The sequence below is a fragment of the Poecilia mexicana genome, unplaced genomic scaffold (genome assembly GCF_051168715.1).
Source record: "Poecilia mexicana isolate PSO_F unplaced genomic scaffold, ASM5116871v1 scaffold_7, whole genome shotgun sequence".
Classification (NCBI taxonomy): domain Eukaryota; kingdom Metazoa; phylum Chordata; class Actinopteri; order Cyprinodontiformes; family Poeciliidae; genus Poecilia; species Poecilia mexicana.
In genome coordinates this window covers 24,842,095-24,855,321 of record NW_028263376.1, presented here as the reverse complement: position 1 = coordinate 24,855,321, position 13,227 = coordinate 24,842,095, and the positions used below count along the sequence as shown (strand labels likewise).

Genomic DNA, 13,227 nt, shown 5'->3' with positions numbered 1-13,227 from the left:
ACACACTTTCCCCCGCCCCGCTGTGTCAATTGAGATACGTCAAAATAACCAGTCAAGAGGTTGCTCATGTCACACCGGAAGTGAAGTGTTCAACTTCCAAATTAAAATAAAAACAAGCCTCCAAGGAAAGATTTTTCTTTTAAATAACACTTCACTAAATTTTCATCGTAATGCTTTTCAGTGCTTCAACAGCAATCTACAAAAAATAAACCAGAGGTGGGTAATAGTTGGATTTAGTCAGTTACATTTGCATGAGTTTTTTGTTGTTGTTGTTGTTAAAGAAATGATGTCTAGTTACTGCACCATACTTTTTATGTTTACTTGAGTAATGTTATTGTTATAACGCTGCTGTATTTTCAGTAAAAGTTACTTCACTAAATGAAGAATATGCATTTTAACCAAATATGCACAAAAACACATAACCACACATACATTTTATGTAAAAACTTACACTTCTTATTTTGACACAAGCTCAATTGTTCATATTCTGTCTGCTGAGCCTGGTGTGCCATTGTCGTTCAAGTGAATACGCAGTAAATAAAAGTTATTAACGATCCCTCCTCCGGAGTGAGCATGTGAGAGGAGTGGAAAGGACAACTCCATTATAACACGAAGAAACTTTCAGCAGAACTCATCTCAAGATGCCATGCCATTTTTTATGACCAGCTGGATGTCAGAGGCCAAAGCAGAAAAAAGAAATAAAATTAAAAACAGAAATGCCACACAATTTCTGTATGCTAAAGAAAGAGAAATCCATAGGTAGAAACATAAACTCTGAGTCTTAAGATCTATGGGATGAAAAGGCATACAGTTGCATCAGTTGGTTCTTGAATGGCTTGAATGTCCAGAAAAGAGACAATAGATTATTTCAAGAAAAGAAACAGAAAGTCAGTCGGTAATGTCCTGTAAAACTGCAAGAAAATTCCAGCAGTGTGGGACAATTGAAGGTGTGGTGTGTAATTGACATGATCAGAAATTCCCCATACCATTCTTTCATAAAGAATAATAGTACACAAACTCACTAGGGATTGTAGTTGGCCAAGCAACATTTCAAATTACTATTATAACACTTGGCTGGCTGATTTTCAAGCCATTTATCATCACTGTACTATTCCTTATCATGCCTAGGAGTGTTATGTGAAAGAGGGCATTGTCAAATACAATAGAGAGAACATTACTTTATTGGCAGAAAATGGTTAGCTGTTAAGTGGTGAGACAAATAATATAAAGAGAAAAAACTTAGAGAATTAAATTGTGGTATAATCGACTATGTAGAGAGTAGAGTTAGAATAGTTGTGTCAAGATAACTTGACCATGCTAACTATAACATTTATTTAAATAAACGAATAATGGTAACTATTTTTGGTTTTGTGTCACTTCACTGATGTGGATATCCAAGGGGGGGAAGTGGGCTTTTATTTTGAAATAAATAATCGGAAAGTCGCTTGTGTTTTGAACTAGCTTAGCTGCTCGGGCGAAACGACAAAACCCGGGTAATTTTCACCTTCTTTCTCAGCTTTTGGTGCCGAATCAGCTGCGTCTCAGACAGCGTGGAGAAACTGCTTCCGGCTTCACTTGTTCCCGTCTTTATTCAGACAACCAGCTAAACGCCTGTTATTGTGCTCGACATGGCGAGTCGAAAGCGACCCATGGGGCCAGCTGCTAGCTCGGATGAGGAGTTCAAAACCCCGGAGAAGGGAGTGTCAGTGGTCCGAGGCTCGCCTCCGGACTCCGGCTTCATGCGGTGGGGAGTCGAGGAAACCTGCCAGTACCTGCAAAGAGAAGGACTTGAAGAGTGGACGGATAAGTTCAGAGGTTCGCTTTTACTTTTAGTTGGTCACAAATAAATATAATGCTTGTTAGCAAGGCAAACGTGAGGTGGATGTTTGGTTTGTACATATTTACTGACATTGCGCTTTTTGTTCTGATGGGATTCAGCTGAGAAGATTACAGGTGTGGGACTGAGGTACCTCAGGGATGAAGACCTGGAAAAGATTGGCATAAAGTAAGCATTTACATCTTTCCACAAAACCACATGACATCGTGGATGAAAGGAAACGTGACCAGTACTTCCTTTTCAGCTTCTACATTGAATCTGTGTAGCTCAGGAAGACGTTTTTAAAGGAAAATCTTCTGATTGTTCACTTCAGGTGTCTCGGTGACCGTCTACAGATTCTGCACAGCCTCAGGAAACTGTGGCAGATTGGAGCTGAGCCCAGCAAGGTAAACATTTTCCCACTAAGACAGACTGTCAAGGCTGTTCAGATAACATTAAGCAGACTGTAGGTCCAAGGGCATCTACACAGGCAGCACAAAGGAAGAAGAAGTTTCCTCTGTGTTTTGGTTTTAACCCCTTTTTGATGCTGCTGATCGTGAACTGATCGTGTTCTAATATATCTTTCCTACCCGTTTGTCAGGTCTTCAATGATCCCATCCACGGCCACGTGGAGCTGCACCCACTTCTCATTAAGATCATCGACACGCCTCAGTTTCAACGACTTCGAAACATCAAGCAGCTTGGAGGGACGTATTACGTTTTTCCTGGAGCCTCCCACAACCGCTTTGAACATAGCATTGGGTAAATGTCTACATGTCGCATCTAATTGCTGTTAATTAACTTTAGGTAATGATTTGGGAGAGAAATGTTCACACGGTGCCTTGCAAAATTATCATCAGTACCTCGGAAGGTTTGTCAAGTTGAACCACAAGCTTTTAGTTTATTTTTATTTATTGGGTTTGTAGTTGATGAACCAAAAAGTGCGTTATTGCTATGTGAGAAGAAAATTATTTCAAACGCATTTACAAATAAAATCTTAATTCTGCTGCATGCATTTCTATTCAGACACTGTGAGTCACTTTCATTTGTAGCTGTCCTTGCTTTGCACACTTAGAGAGATTTTTTCCCCTAACTGCTGGAGAAAAGAAAAATAAAAGCTCATTCAGACTGGTTGTACTGTCTCACAACAGCAATTTTCAATATTTTCAGATTGCTCCTCCCAGGAGCTGTAAGACATAACTAAAACTGCTCCTAAAAATAAAAAATAAAAACATAAAAAATCATTATAGCAGCAGTTATTTGCACATCCCAGTAGTTTGTACTTGTAAATAATTTTTTAATACACAAACTTGTATATAAAATTATATATTTTATAAAACCTTCAATGTGAATATGCATGCTTGACCTTAACTTGCTCTTGTGACACCTAAATTTCCCCACTGTGAGGCAATAAAGGACAGATTTATGACCCATCTGTTCTTTCATTTTCACCTTATAATGCACGTGAAGTGGAAATGCTAGCCTGCCACATAAAACACATTATAATGTGGAACAAAATGGCAGGGTGCTGCATTTTAAAATGGAAGTGTTTGTTTTCACTTGACCAGCTATATCAAGCAGGTCAAGTAATAAAACCGCTGTGTCTCTCTCGTGACGCTTTGTTGTGTTTTTGGCTGATTACAGGGTTGGCTACTTGGCCGGACGACTTGTTCAAGCTCTCAACGAGAAGCAGCCAGAGCTCCTCATCTCTCGCAGGGACATTCTTTGCGTGCAGATCGCTGGACTCTGCCATGACCTCGGTCAGTGCTGCTCTGGGCAGACGGCTTTGTTGTATCAAACAATCCATCCAAGGATTAGTTTCTTTAAAGTAATGTAGTTATAAGCACATACTGCAGTATGTGTACATAAAAGCTGAGTGTCTAAGCTATGTACAGCTCAAAGTTTGATTTATTGCACAACCCAGTCTAATCTAGCCAAAATTATTTCTTTAGGCTTAACACTGAACTTATTTGTGGGTTTCATCTCAGACGTTTCCCACTTTGGCTTCAGTTTCTGGGTGTAAGAACAGAAGAGGAGTTGCTGATAATCTGTTTCAACACTGCTCCAAACACCCTTTTAAGATCTTGTTAGTTGTCTCTGAAACTAGCAAGATCTAGTTTGCAGGTTCTTTCTCTGAAAGAAAAGAAAATTATTTCTCTGAAAGAACCTGTAAACCCAGTATTGCTGTGTTCTTCTCCTTCCAGGACATGGACCTTTTTCACATATGTTCGATGGCATGTTTATACCCAAAGCACGTCCAGGAATTAAGTGGAAGGTAAGACTTTTTTTTTCCCTCTCCTTGAGGTGCATGGTCTGGTTTTTCTTGTCCGTTTGTGCACCAGAATCAAGACAGGGTGTTCCCTGTTTGATTGAAGCCAATTTCAGCTGTAATTATGAGTCACAGTCAAATAATTTGGCAACTAAGGAGATGTCAAAAAAAAGTCGCACTGTACGTGTTCAGCTGTAAACCAAGTGACTGCTGTTGTCGATATGCAACTCTGACATTTTTCACTTGTCATTAAAATAAAGGCATGGCCATTATATTATAATTATCCTGATACATTTTCCACCACATTAAACCAGGAACAAAGACCTTAACCTCCATTTATATCTGTGCTTTTTAGGCATTTCACAGGGAAGCTTCTTCACAAAAGCTAGATGGCTTGATGGTTTTGAGAAGTATTAGCTTGGTGGGGAAAAAGACTTCGACCTCTGTGTGGAAGCCAGTTTACTACAACATAAATGTTTTATAGATGTAGAAACTCAAGTATGCCAGAAAATCTTGTCTGCTGGATTCAACCAGGTTGTGAATTTATAGATCTAAAGTTTATAGAAGATTTTATTGAGGAAGGTAAACATTTCTGCCAGCCAGGGCTTCTGCACAGAGCTGTTAATGTCAATTGTTGAGGTAACGGCACATTTTACGGCCCAGACTGATAAAGACATGAGAACGACTAAACAGAGTCTTTACAAACGTGAGTAAAAGAAGAGTTTGCAACAGCCTGCTGGGTGTGATATCAGCTGAGCTCCTTCTGTTCAAACCGAAAGTCGTCGTCCGTTCACGCTCTGCTGATTTTATGATGTTGAACCTGTTCCTTTTTAAATACGTTTTTGTATCTTGCAGCACGAGGCTGCCTCTCTAAAAATGTTTGACTACCTTGTGGATGACAACCACCTGAGACCGGTCATGGAGGAGCACGGTCTGGTGCTGCCAGAGGACCTGGACTTTATCAAGGAGCAGATCGCAGGACCGACGGAGAGCAGCTCAGGTCGAGGAGAGAAGGTGATCAATGTGTTGAGGAAACCAAACCGCTCACACTCTGTATCACTATTCCTGGCTGTGTTATTGCAACATTCATAGTTTCTGGAAAGTCTAAAAAAATTATTTAATCTTAAGTTTGGGCCTTATAAAATCCTGTACCCAGTGGTGTCCAAACTTTTTACTTTGTGGGCCAAAATTGCAAAGGTAAAGCAACCTGATGGCTTTACCTTTGCAAAGCCATCAGAGTGCTTTGCAAAGCACCAAATTAATCCACCGAATTAAATTCTCAAAATGTTTTAGAACTTTTTTAAATTCACATAGCTATTAAAGTAAGATTATAAAACGTCTTTAATTTAATATAATAAAACTTGCAGCAACACCCACTGTTGCAAATCACAGAGGTGACCTTTCTAATTCTTGGTCTAGTTCTTAGCTCTTTTATCAAACGGTTAAGCTTTGCACACCACCATTTTAAATCATGTGACAGTCATGTGATCACATCAGCAGAAGCGATTCAGGACATAAGAACCAAACTACAACACATAATGCAGGGTTTCTCCCAGAAAACTTGCTAAGCCCGGTGGTCGGGGTGCCGAGGCGGTCCACCGGCTGTCCACCATTTTTTTATATTAAAAGATGTTAAGGTGACAGGAAATTTAAAAAGATCACTTGGTAATTATACGTAATGGGAAAACATCGCCAGTGAAACTACTTAAGCCCACAACTAGTCTTAAAAACAACAAATCAAAATATACAATTGAAATGAATATCAATTATTTGTACTTTTGTTTAATCCAAATTAAGTCAGCAGCTCCATCAGGGCTTCAGGCGCCCCATAAATGCTCATATTTTAACACTGACCACACATACATGAATGTAACACTTGTTTATTGAGATGATCAATGCTGGTGGTGTTTAAAGTCCTACCTTGATCAAAAACTCTGGAAAGAATCATAATTTATCATAGGGGGTTGATGTAAATATCTATACAGGTTAGTCTGTGTCCTATTTGTGAAAGGAGTTGTGCGGGATCCGCGGTGAGGTAAACTTAATCCAGCTACTGCAACACGCAGAGGTGAAAGCGGTGTGATTGGTCCGGCTTTAAATGCATAAACTATAAACCTATCTTCTATAAACATCTTTTAGGAATAAATTTGCTCCAGTGAAGCGCTCAGAGCAACAAAGACGCTTGCAATCCGGCTTAAAAAAGGAAAAAGTTTCTTTTTTTTCTTTTTTTTCCCTAAAAGCAATAACAAGAAAGGCTTAGCCTGGCAGTGGCGCTAGGAAAGGATGGCGGACCCCAGGCCTATAATACACTGGGGAAACCTTGTAAATGTACCACAGCAGAAATACCATAGACAAATGTAAATGAAGATAAATGTCCATCTGTTATTTATATTGTCTCCAACATTGAGTTGAATTTAAATGGAAGAATCTGGTGGCATTAGTTGCAATACCAAAACCCACCACCATCCATTGGATGGCAAGTTTCAGGACATGTTTAGAGTAAAAGGGTAATGCCACAGGTGTTTGGACTGATGTGGATTGTAAAGTGTGTTTGTTGAAGAGGGATTGATGTCATTATAAATAACCACACCTGAATCATAAAGCATAAGTTTCGGCCTCCTAAACCAATATTTACCAATGATGAACTCATTTGTTTTTTTTCTTCTCCACAGTGGCCTTACAAAGGCCGTTCCAAAGACAAATCCTTCCTTTATGAGATTGTCGCCAACAAGAGGAATGGAATTGATGTGGATAAGTGGGATTATTTCGCAAGGTGGGGAACTGTTTGGATTCGACAGTTCAATTCTAAATCAACATGTAATGTGAATTATGTTCCTATTGCATATAACGTTTTCATTGTTTTGTTCTCTGTCCTCAGGGATTGTTATCATTTAGGCATCCAGAACAACTTTGATTATCGTCGCTTCCTAAAATTTGCAAGGGTCTGTGAAGTGGATGGGCAGAAGCACATCTGCACAAGAGACAAGGTGTAATTGTATTTTTTAATTTCTTAATTAACAGGTTAGAAAATGTGAAAATCGGTCACTAACATTCAGGATGTGGTTTTAAACAGGAGGTGGGGAATCTGTATGACATGTTCCACACTAGGAACTGTCTCCACAGAAGAGCCTACCAGCACAAAGTGGGCAACATCATCGAGACAATGTGAGTTATTACTCTGTTCAGTTGCTGTGGTTTTTCCTTCTTGGACCATGCAGGAGTTTTTCTGAAGTCCTGATAAGTTTGATCTACATCCACAGGATCACAGAAGCATTTTTAAAAGCAGATCCGCACATCCACGTTGAAGGTTCTCAGGGGAAAATCTTCACACTGTCCACAGCCATTGATGACATGGTGGCCTACACAAAGCTGACAGGTCAGAAATAAACACTGTAAATTTGTAAATTTACATGTAATTTTTTTGTCAAATTAAAGCTGAATGAGCCTTTGAAACATATGCTGTGAGGTAATGAATCATAGATTGTGATAAGTCATGGGTTGATTTTAAGATGGCACAATATGATAAAAACGTAGTAATAATAGTGTTGTTGAATAATGTAATGATGATGAAGAATCCATGCTTTCCATGTTTCTGTTCTTTATTTTCCTTCATCAGTGTCCCAACTACTGTTTGTGAGCTTTAACATCTCGGCTACAAAAAATGTACATTTCCATCGAAGGATGTGAAAACCCATCCAGCAGGCCACATACAGTATTGGAATGCATAATTTGGCACTTGGAATATAATATCCTACTAAGTATTTATTCCAATACCTGTGATTATGATATTGTACACATACAGTTAAAACCAGAAGTTTGCATTCACTATTTAAAGTGACACAAGCATTTTTTTTTCATTCCTTTGTGCAACTGGGATACAGCAGCTCTCCAGTTGTGTAACAACTAGAGCAACTTTACACGAAAAAAATCTAAGCTACAGCCCATTTGTTGGATTTGTTTGATTTCCTAAAGAAAAAAAATCTTTAGATTGCTTATGCAATCCAATTAATTACCATTTGGGTTTGTATTTACTGTAAGAAATGTCACATTTTGCATAGCGAATCGGTAAAGAAAATTATTTCACTTTTTTAATAGATTCCCTGAAATATATTCTTAAAGAGTTTTAAGTGTATTAAGATGCATCTTTTTCTATAGAGCTGATTCGTTCTGTTTTCACATCTCTATGCAGCCAGTCATAGTGACTCCTTACTCAGATCTGTTGATGTAACATAAACAGTCTGTCAATCACAAGTCCCTATACGTGACTCTTTAAAGTGTGAAATCAGAATATGGCCTGATGCATTTGTCACTTACCTTTTTAGTATATAGTTGTTTTCCTTTCATTGCATCGTTTTTCTTAAGAGATGGTATAATACTTGTCAAATGTAAATTATGCTCCATGACTATAATTTAGAAAAACCATGAACACAAAGGTATGCCAGTCTTGAAGTTAATGGTCTTTTACCATTGACTTCAAGTTTTCTCTTGTGGTTAACTTTTCCAATGAATTGCACAAGTTTCTTGAGTTGAAATAACTTTTTCTTCTTTCTCTCTTTGTTTTGTAGATGGTGTGTTTGAACAGATCCTGAACTCATCCTCTCCGGAGCTTGCAGAAGCTAAGCTGATACTGCACAAAATCATCTGCCGGAAACTGTACAAGTGTCTGGGGCAAACCCAGCCAGACAAAGCCTTGACCGTGACTCAGGTTTGTTTGTAATTGGATAACTGTTTTGTAAATGTAGGTTATTGGAGAGTTAAGATTCCTGAATTGTTTGTATATTTTCAAATTACACAGTCAGGCTGCATTAAGTTACATTCTGGAAACTGGAAAATAAACTAAAATCAGCAGAAATGTAAATGTTCATCCCAAATTTTGGATTCAATTAAAATAAGGCCTTTGTGGTGAGAAATAATTTATAAAAACTCAGATTTACTGCAGTAGTTTTTGTGTTTCATGTTAATGTTGCTCAGACGGAGATGTCTGCTGCTCACTTTACCAATTATTTTCTTACCTTAAGGAAAATATTCACAGCTGGGAGGCAGATTTGGCTCAGTCCATCCCCCACAGTGGCTCTCATGATGTTGATCTTCAGCCAGAGGACTTTGTTGTCACCGTGAGTTTTATAAAAAAAAATATCTCTTTGTAACCTTTCTGCAAAACTTCAGGAGTTACCGTATTTTCCGCACTATAAGGCACACCTAAAAACCTTCAATTTCCTCAAAAGCCGACAGTGCGTCTTATAATCCGGTGCGCCTTATATATGGACCAATATTGAACCACAACAGGTGTAGCAACTACGGTAAGCAGCTGCCGACTTCATTTTCGCCCATAGAAGAAGAAGCATGCGGTGCATGCTGGGAGAGCTGTCAGAATGCTGGTTTGTTTATAAAGTTTGACTGACCTATCTATCTACCAACCTGATAATCGGGTCGTCTGCAGGTCATTTAGCACCACGTTCTCCAAGAACATGCTGTGCGCGAACGAAGAAGGGTGACCATCGTCCGGCCACGGCCCGGCCCAGTCGCGGAAAACTCTCCTCGCCGACCGGAGTGGGACTGTTTTGTTGACATTCTTTATGTCAACAAAGTGGCTTTTGACATTCATCGGGGTGCTTCGACTAGGGTTACCAAGGAACCAGCCCCTATACATTTAAAGCCGGGAAGGGGGTGGGGGAAGAGAGACAGAGACTGCGGCGGCAGCGTGTCGGTTGGTCTGTGTTTCTCAGAAAGCAGTTGGGCGCAATATCGCAACACCAACACCGTGAGTAAAACAATGACTGAGGCAGCCTACTATATAATGTAGTTGGGTAACACTTTTCTATTATTACACATTCACATTTGTAGAGTACGGAACAAATCGTGTCCTTTAAGTTCAATAAGGGACGGGTGGCAACCCTAACTGTATCGTCTATTCTATGCGCCTTATAATACGGTGCGCCTTATATATGAATAAAGTTTTAAAATAGGCCATTCATTGAAGGTGTGCCTTATAATCCGGTGCGCCTTATAGTGTGAAAAATACGGTAATGTTTTTTGGGAAACGATTGAGGTTTTTTGTCTGTGTTTTATTTGGTGAAATATTGTCTTTTCTTGTAGGTTATCATGATGGACTATGGGATGAAGGAAAAGAACCCCATCAATAACGTTCGTTTTTACTGCAAGGATGACCCAACAAAAGCCATAAAAATCAATAAAAACCAGGTAAGAATTTAATGTAAAACCAAATCCGCTGTTCCTCTTTCATTATCAGGCCTCTGTAGAACCTATTTGCTTGCTAATCAGATTAGCTGTTTGATTTAGCCGTGTTGGACCAGGAATCAATCTGAAAGTTATTTCTCCCCAAAAACAGCAGTTTGACACCTTTGACATAAATGTCTAAAATTTTTCTCTGCTTCTGTTTTGAATTTATTACTAAAGATTCATGTGGTGCCGTCATTCCTTGTAGGTATCTAAACTTCTCCCAGAGCACTTTGCTGAACAGCTGGTCAGGGTGTACTGTAAGAAGACAGATGAGAGAACCCTGGAGGCCGCCAAGAAGCACTTTGTTCAGTGGTGCATGGACAGGAACTTCTCAAAGCCTCAGGTATTTCTGCAGACTGCATGGGATAAACAGTTGGTCAGATATTTAACATTTTAATGTTGTCTATGTCATAACATTAAAAAACAGATTTATCTCCTTTTCTAAGACTCTGCATTAACAGAACACTACCCAATATGTCTGTGTAGTCTCAGAGGCCTATTAGTTCAAAGTAATAAATAAACCTTAATATGCATTATGTCAGACTGTTTATGAATATTTTCACCACATACCTAAAATGTTGCTTTTTTTAGTAACTTTCTAGAAAGAAACTGTAAAAATAAACTAATGAACACAACTCACATTTGTTGTTGACACAACTTAGGATATTACTCTTTGATTTAGTCATTAATCATACAATGTAATGACGACAAAAACCCTCTTAAAGATGAACATGTAGTTATACAATCATCTGCTCATGCCATTTATCAATTTTCCAGGCTCAGTTTGGTTTTTGGAAATGGAACAAACTCTATATGATCCTCTGTTATGTTGATTTGCATTTCCCCATCAGATACTGTTTTGCGTGTTTGTTCAGCGCTGATAACCCACGCGCCATGTTTGCACTGCAAGAAAACTTCACACACTGAAAGCTCAAACAAAGTGTTCTGGCAGATTTATCCCATTTTTTTGCAACTGCGCTCTCAAATACATGTATATAAATATGGATGGATGAATGGATACGTGCAAAACTGGAGAAATACACCAGTGTCTAATGGTGATATAGATGGGTGTTATAGTAAAAATAGGTCACATCTGCATTTAATTTAATAAAGGTAAAACTACACAACCTTTTACTGGTACTGCTTTAATTCTGGTGACTCTGCATTCTTGCAAATCTCTTAAGAAACATTTGTTTTTTACCTGTAGGATGGAGATGTCATAGCACCTGAGCTGACTCCTCTGAAACCCAGCTGGTGCACCAACAACGAAGGCGAGGACAGTGATGGCTGCAGCTCCAAGGAAACAAACGTTCACATGAATGGAGTCAAGAAAGCTAAGACTCAGCTTAACTTTCAGTGAATGGAGAGAGACAGGTGCCTCTTGTTTCACATGAGAAGTAAACAAAGATGAGTTTTACATAAGTATATTTTTATACAAGTCGAGTTCGTTGAGGAGCCTAGCAAATGGCTTTTTTTTTTTTTATAAAACAGAAATTAGAAGAGAAAGATTTAGTGAAACGGTCCTAGACAAGGTTTTGTTTCAGAAAAATGAGGTTACATTTAGCAATATACATATTTATTTGTTTCTTTTAATTGCTTTTGTTTATTAAATATTCATTAGGCAGTTTAAAGGACTTTTATAATTTTCAACACAGTATCTTCATCAAATTTTACTCAGCCTTTAATAACTACTGTCATGGTCTGCTACATTTAAAGAACTGCACATTTAAAGTGTTTTTACATTTTATTTTTTATTACTTGAGATGAGGGAGAAATTCCCTTTATTTATTTCATTTAGGGTTGTGTTTTGGTTGAATTTTTTGATACACCTTTATTTATTGTTTCTCCAGAAAATTTCTCTGCTTGCTCCTCCTCTTTGCCTTGCAGGTCTGATGGAAAGGTGTGAGTTTTTACATTCTACCTAATCATGTTGTGGCCTTATCAGATCTTTGCTTGACTGTGTTTAAAAAAATCTGATAATGTTGGTTGCTGTGGTTTCTGAATGTAACCCTGGTAAAGTTTTGAAAAAAATCTGTTGAAATAAACTGTTCAGAAGTCATCCTGTGATTCACAATTGTTTTAATTGAAAGGATGCCATAAAGTCATCTGAAGCTAAAGACAAAGACACAAGTTGTTTTGTCTGATTGTTTTACATAACTAATGCTAAAAACGACAGAGTGACAGGTGAATGCTTGGTGACTGATTCCACCAAGAGTCACAATCATGGCTACAAAGAAATCTATATTATGTTCATGCCAGTATCACCATCACACTGTTTGACTTCAGCCCAACATGCTGGGCATTTTAAACTGCTCTTTCAATTAACATGAAACGATCTGTGTTGTGTCTATGTTATGATCTTTCCTCTTCAAGAATTGAAACTGGTGGGATCATAATTCACTTTACATGATGAATAGATCCAATTAATATGCAGCTACAGAGTGAAATTCATTCAAAGTATGGAGAGGTAGATACAACCATTTTAAATGAAACCTTTCCAAATCGCAGTTTCTGGCAGTGATGAGTAAATAAGTCTTTGTGCCAAGTTCCTTTACTACAGGAATCCATTGTCCACTTAATGAGATCAAGTTGATCTGGATTTAAATGGCTGCAAAAGTCAATGATGTGATGAACCTGTTTCCTTCTTGGCATGAGTTTGTTTTGTTACAGTTGATCAAAAACAACAAAGAAGCATCAGCTATTGTACTATATCATGTTCAGTAACAGGTGTGTTCAGATATTTTTCATTCTTATCAAGGTTTCCATTGTTGGCCTGGATTATTGAAACAATGTGTTGTCCATAGTTTGATACTGCATATGCTTGTACTTCAGACACTATTATATTTTAGAGGCAAGGGAGCAATTCAAATAAAAAGATAAACACATTTTTTCAAAGTTGTAT

At 38.2% G+C, this 13,227-nt stretch overlaps 1 protein-coding gene across 2 annotated transcripts; it reads left to right on the top strand.

The window, feature by feature from the left end:
• The first annotated feature begins 1,461 nt into the window (after window positions 1-1,461).
• LOC106918359 (deoxynucleoside triphosphate triphosphohydrolase SAMHD1-like) lies at window positions 1,462-12,384 on the top strand. 2 transcript variants are annotated; one of them, XM_088007306.1, is made up of 16 exons: window positions 1,462-1,815; window positions 1,939-2,005; window positions 2,151-2,223; window positions 2,418-2,578; window positions 3,461-3,576; window positions 4,021-4,091; window positions 4,941-5,099; window positions 6,758-6,858; window positions 6,964-7,072; window positions 7,159-7,250; window positions 7,346-7,461; window positions 8,651-8,790; window positions 9,104-9,199; window positions 10,182-10,286; window positions 10,531-10,668; window positions 11,177-11,244. In XM_088007306.1, the coding sequence occupies exons 1-16, from the start codon at window positions 1,629-1,631 to the stop codon at window positions 11,204-11,206; spliced, it is 1,761 nt and encodes a 586-aa protein (XP_087863432.1). In that variant the 5' UTR covers window positions 1,462-1,628; the 3' UTR covers window positions 11,207-11,244. The 2 variants fall into 2 exon arrangements, with proteins under 2 accessions (XP_087863432.1, XP_087863431.1); XM_088007305.1 differs by lacking the exon at window positions 11,177-11,244 and adding an exon at window positions 11,533-12,384 and having other exon boundaries at window positions 1,463-1,815.
• The last annotated feature ends 843 nt before the right edge of the window (window positions 12,385-13,227 follow it).

Excerpts from the sequence above, each read along its gene's own strand:
- LOC106918359 (XM_088007305.1), top strand. The coding sequence starts at position 1,629 with ATGGCGAGTCGAAAGCGACCCATGGGGCCAGCTGCTAGCTCGGATGAG. Across the intron at positions 4,092-4,940 it reads GTCCAGGAATTAAGTGGAAG|CACGAGGCTGCCTCTCTAAA; the intron begins GTAAGACTTTTT and ends TGTATCTTGCAG. Across the intron at positions 7,073-7,158 it reads ACATCTGCACAAGAGACAAG|GAGGTGGGGAATCTGTATGA; the intron begins GTGTAATTGTAT and ends GGTTTTAAACAG.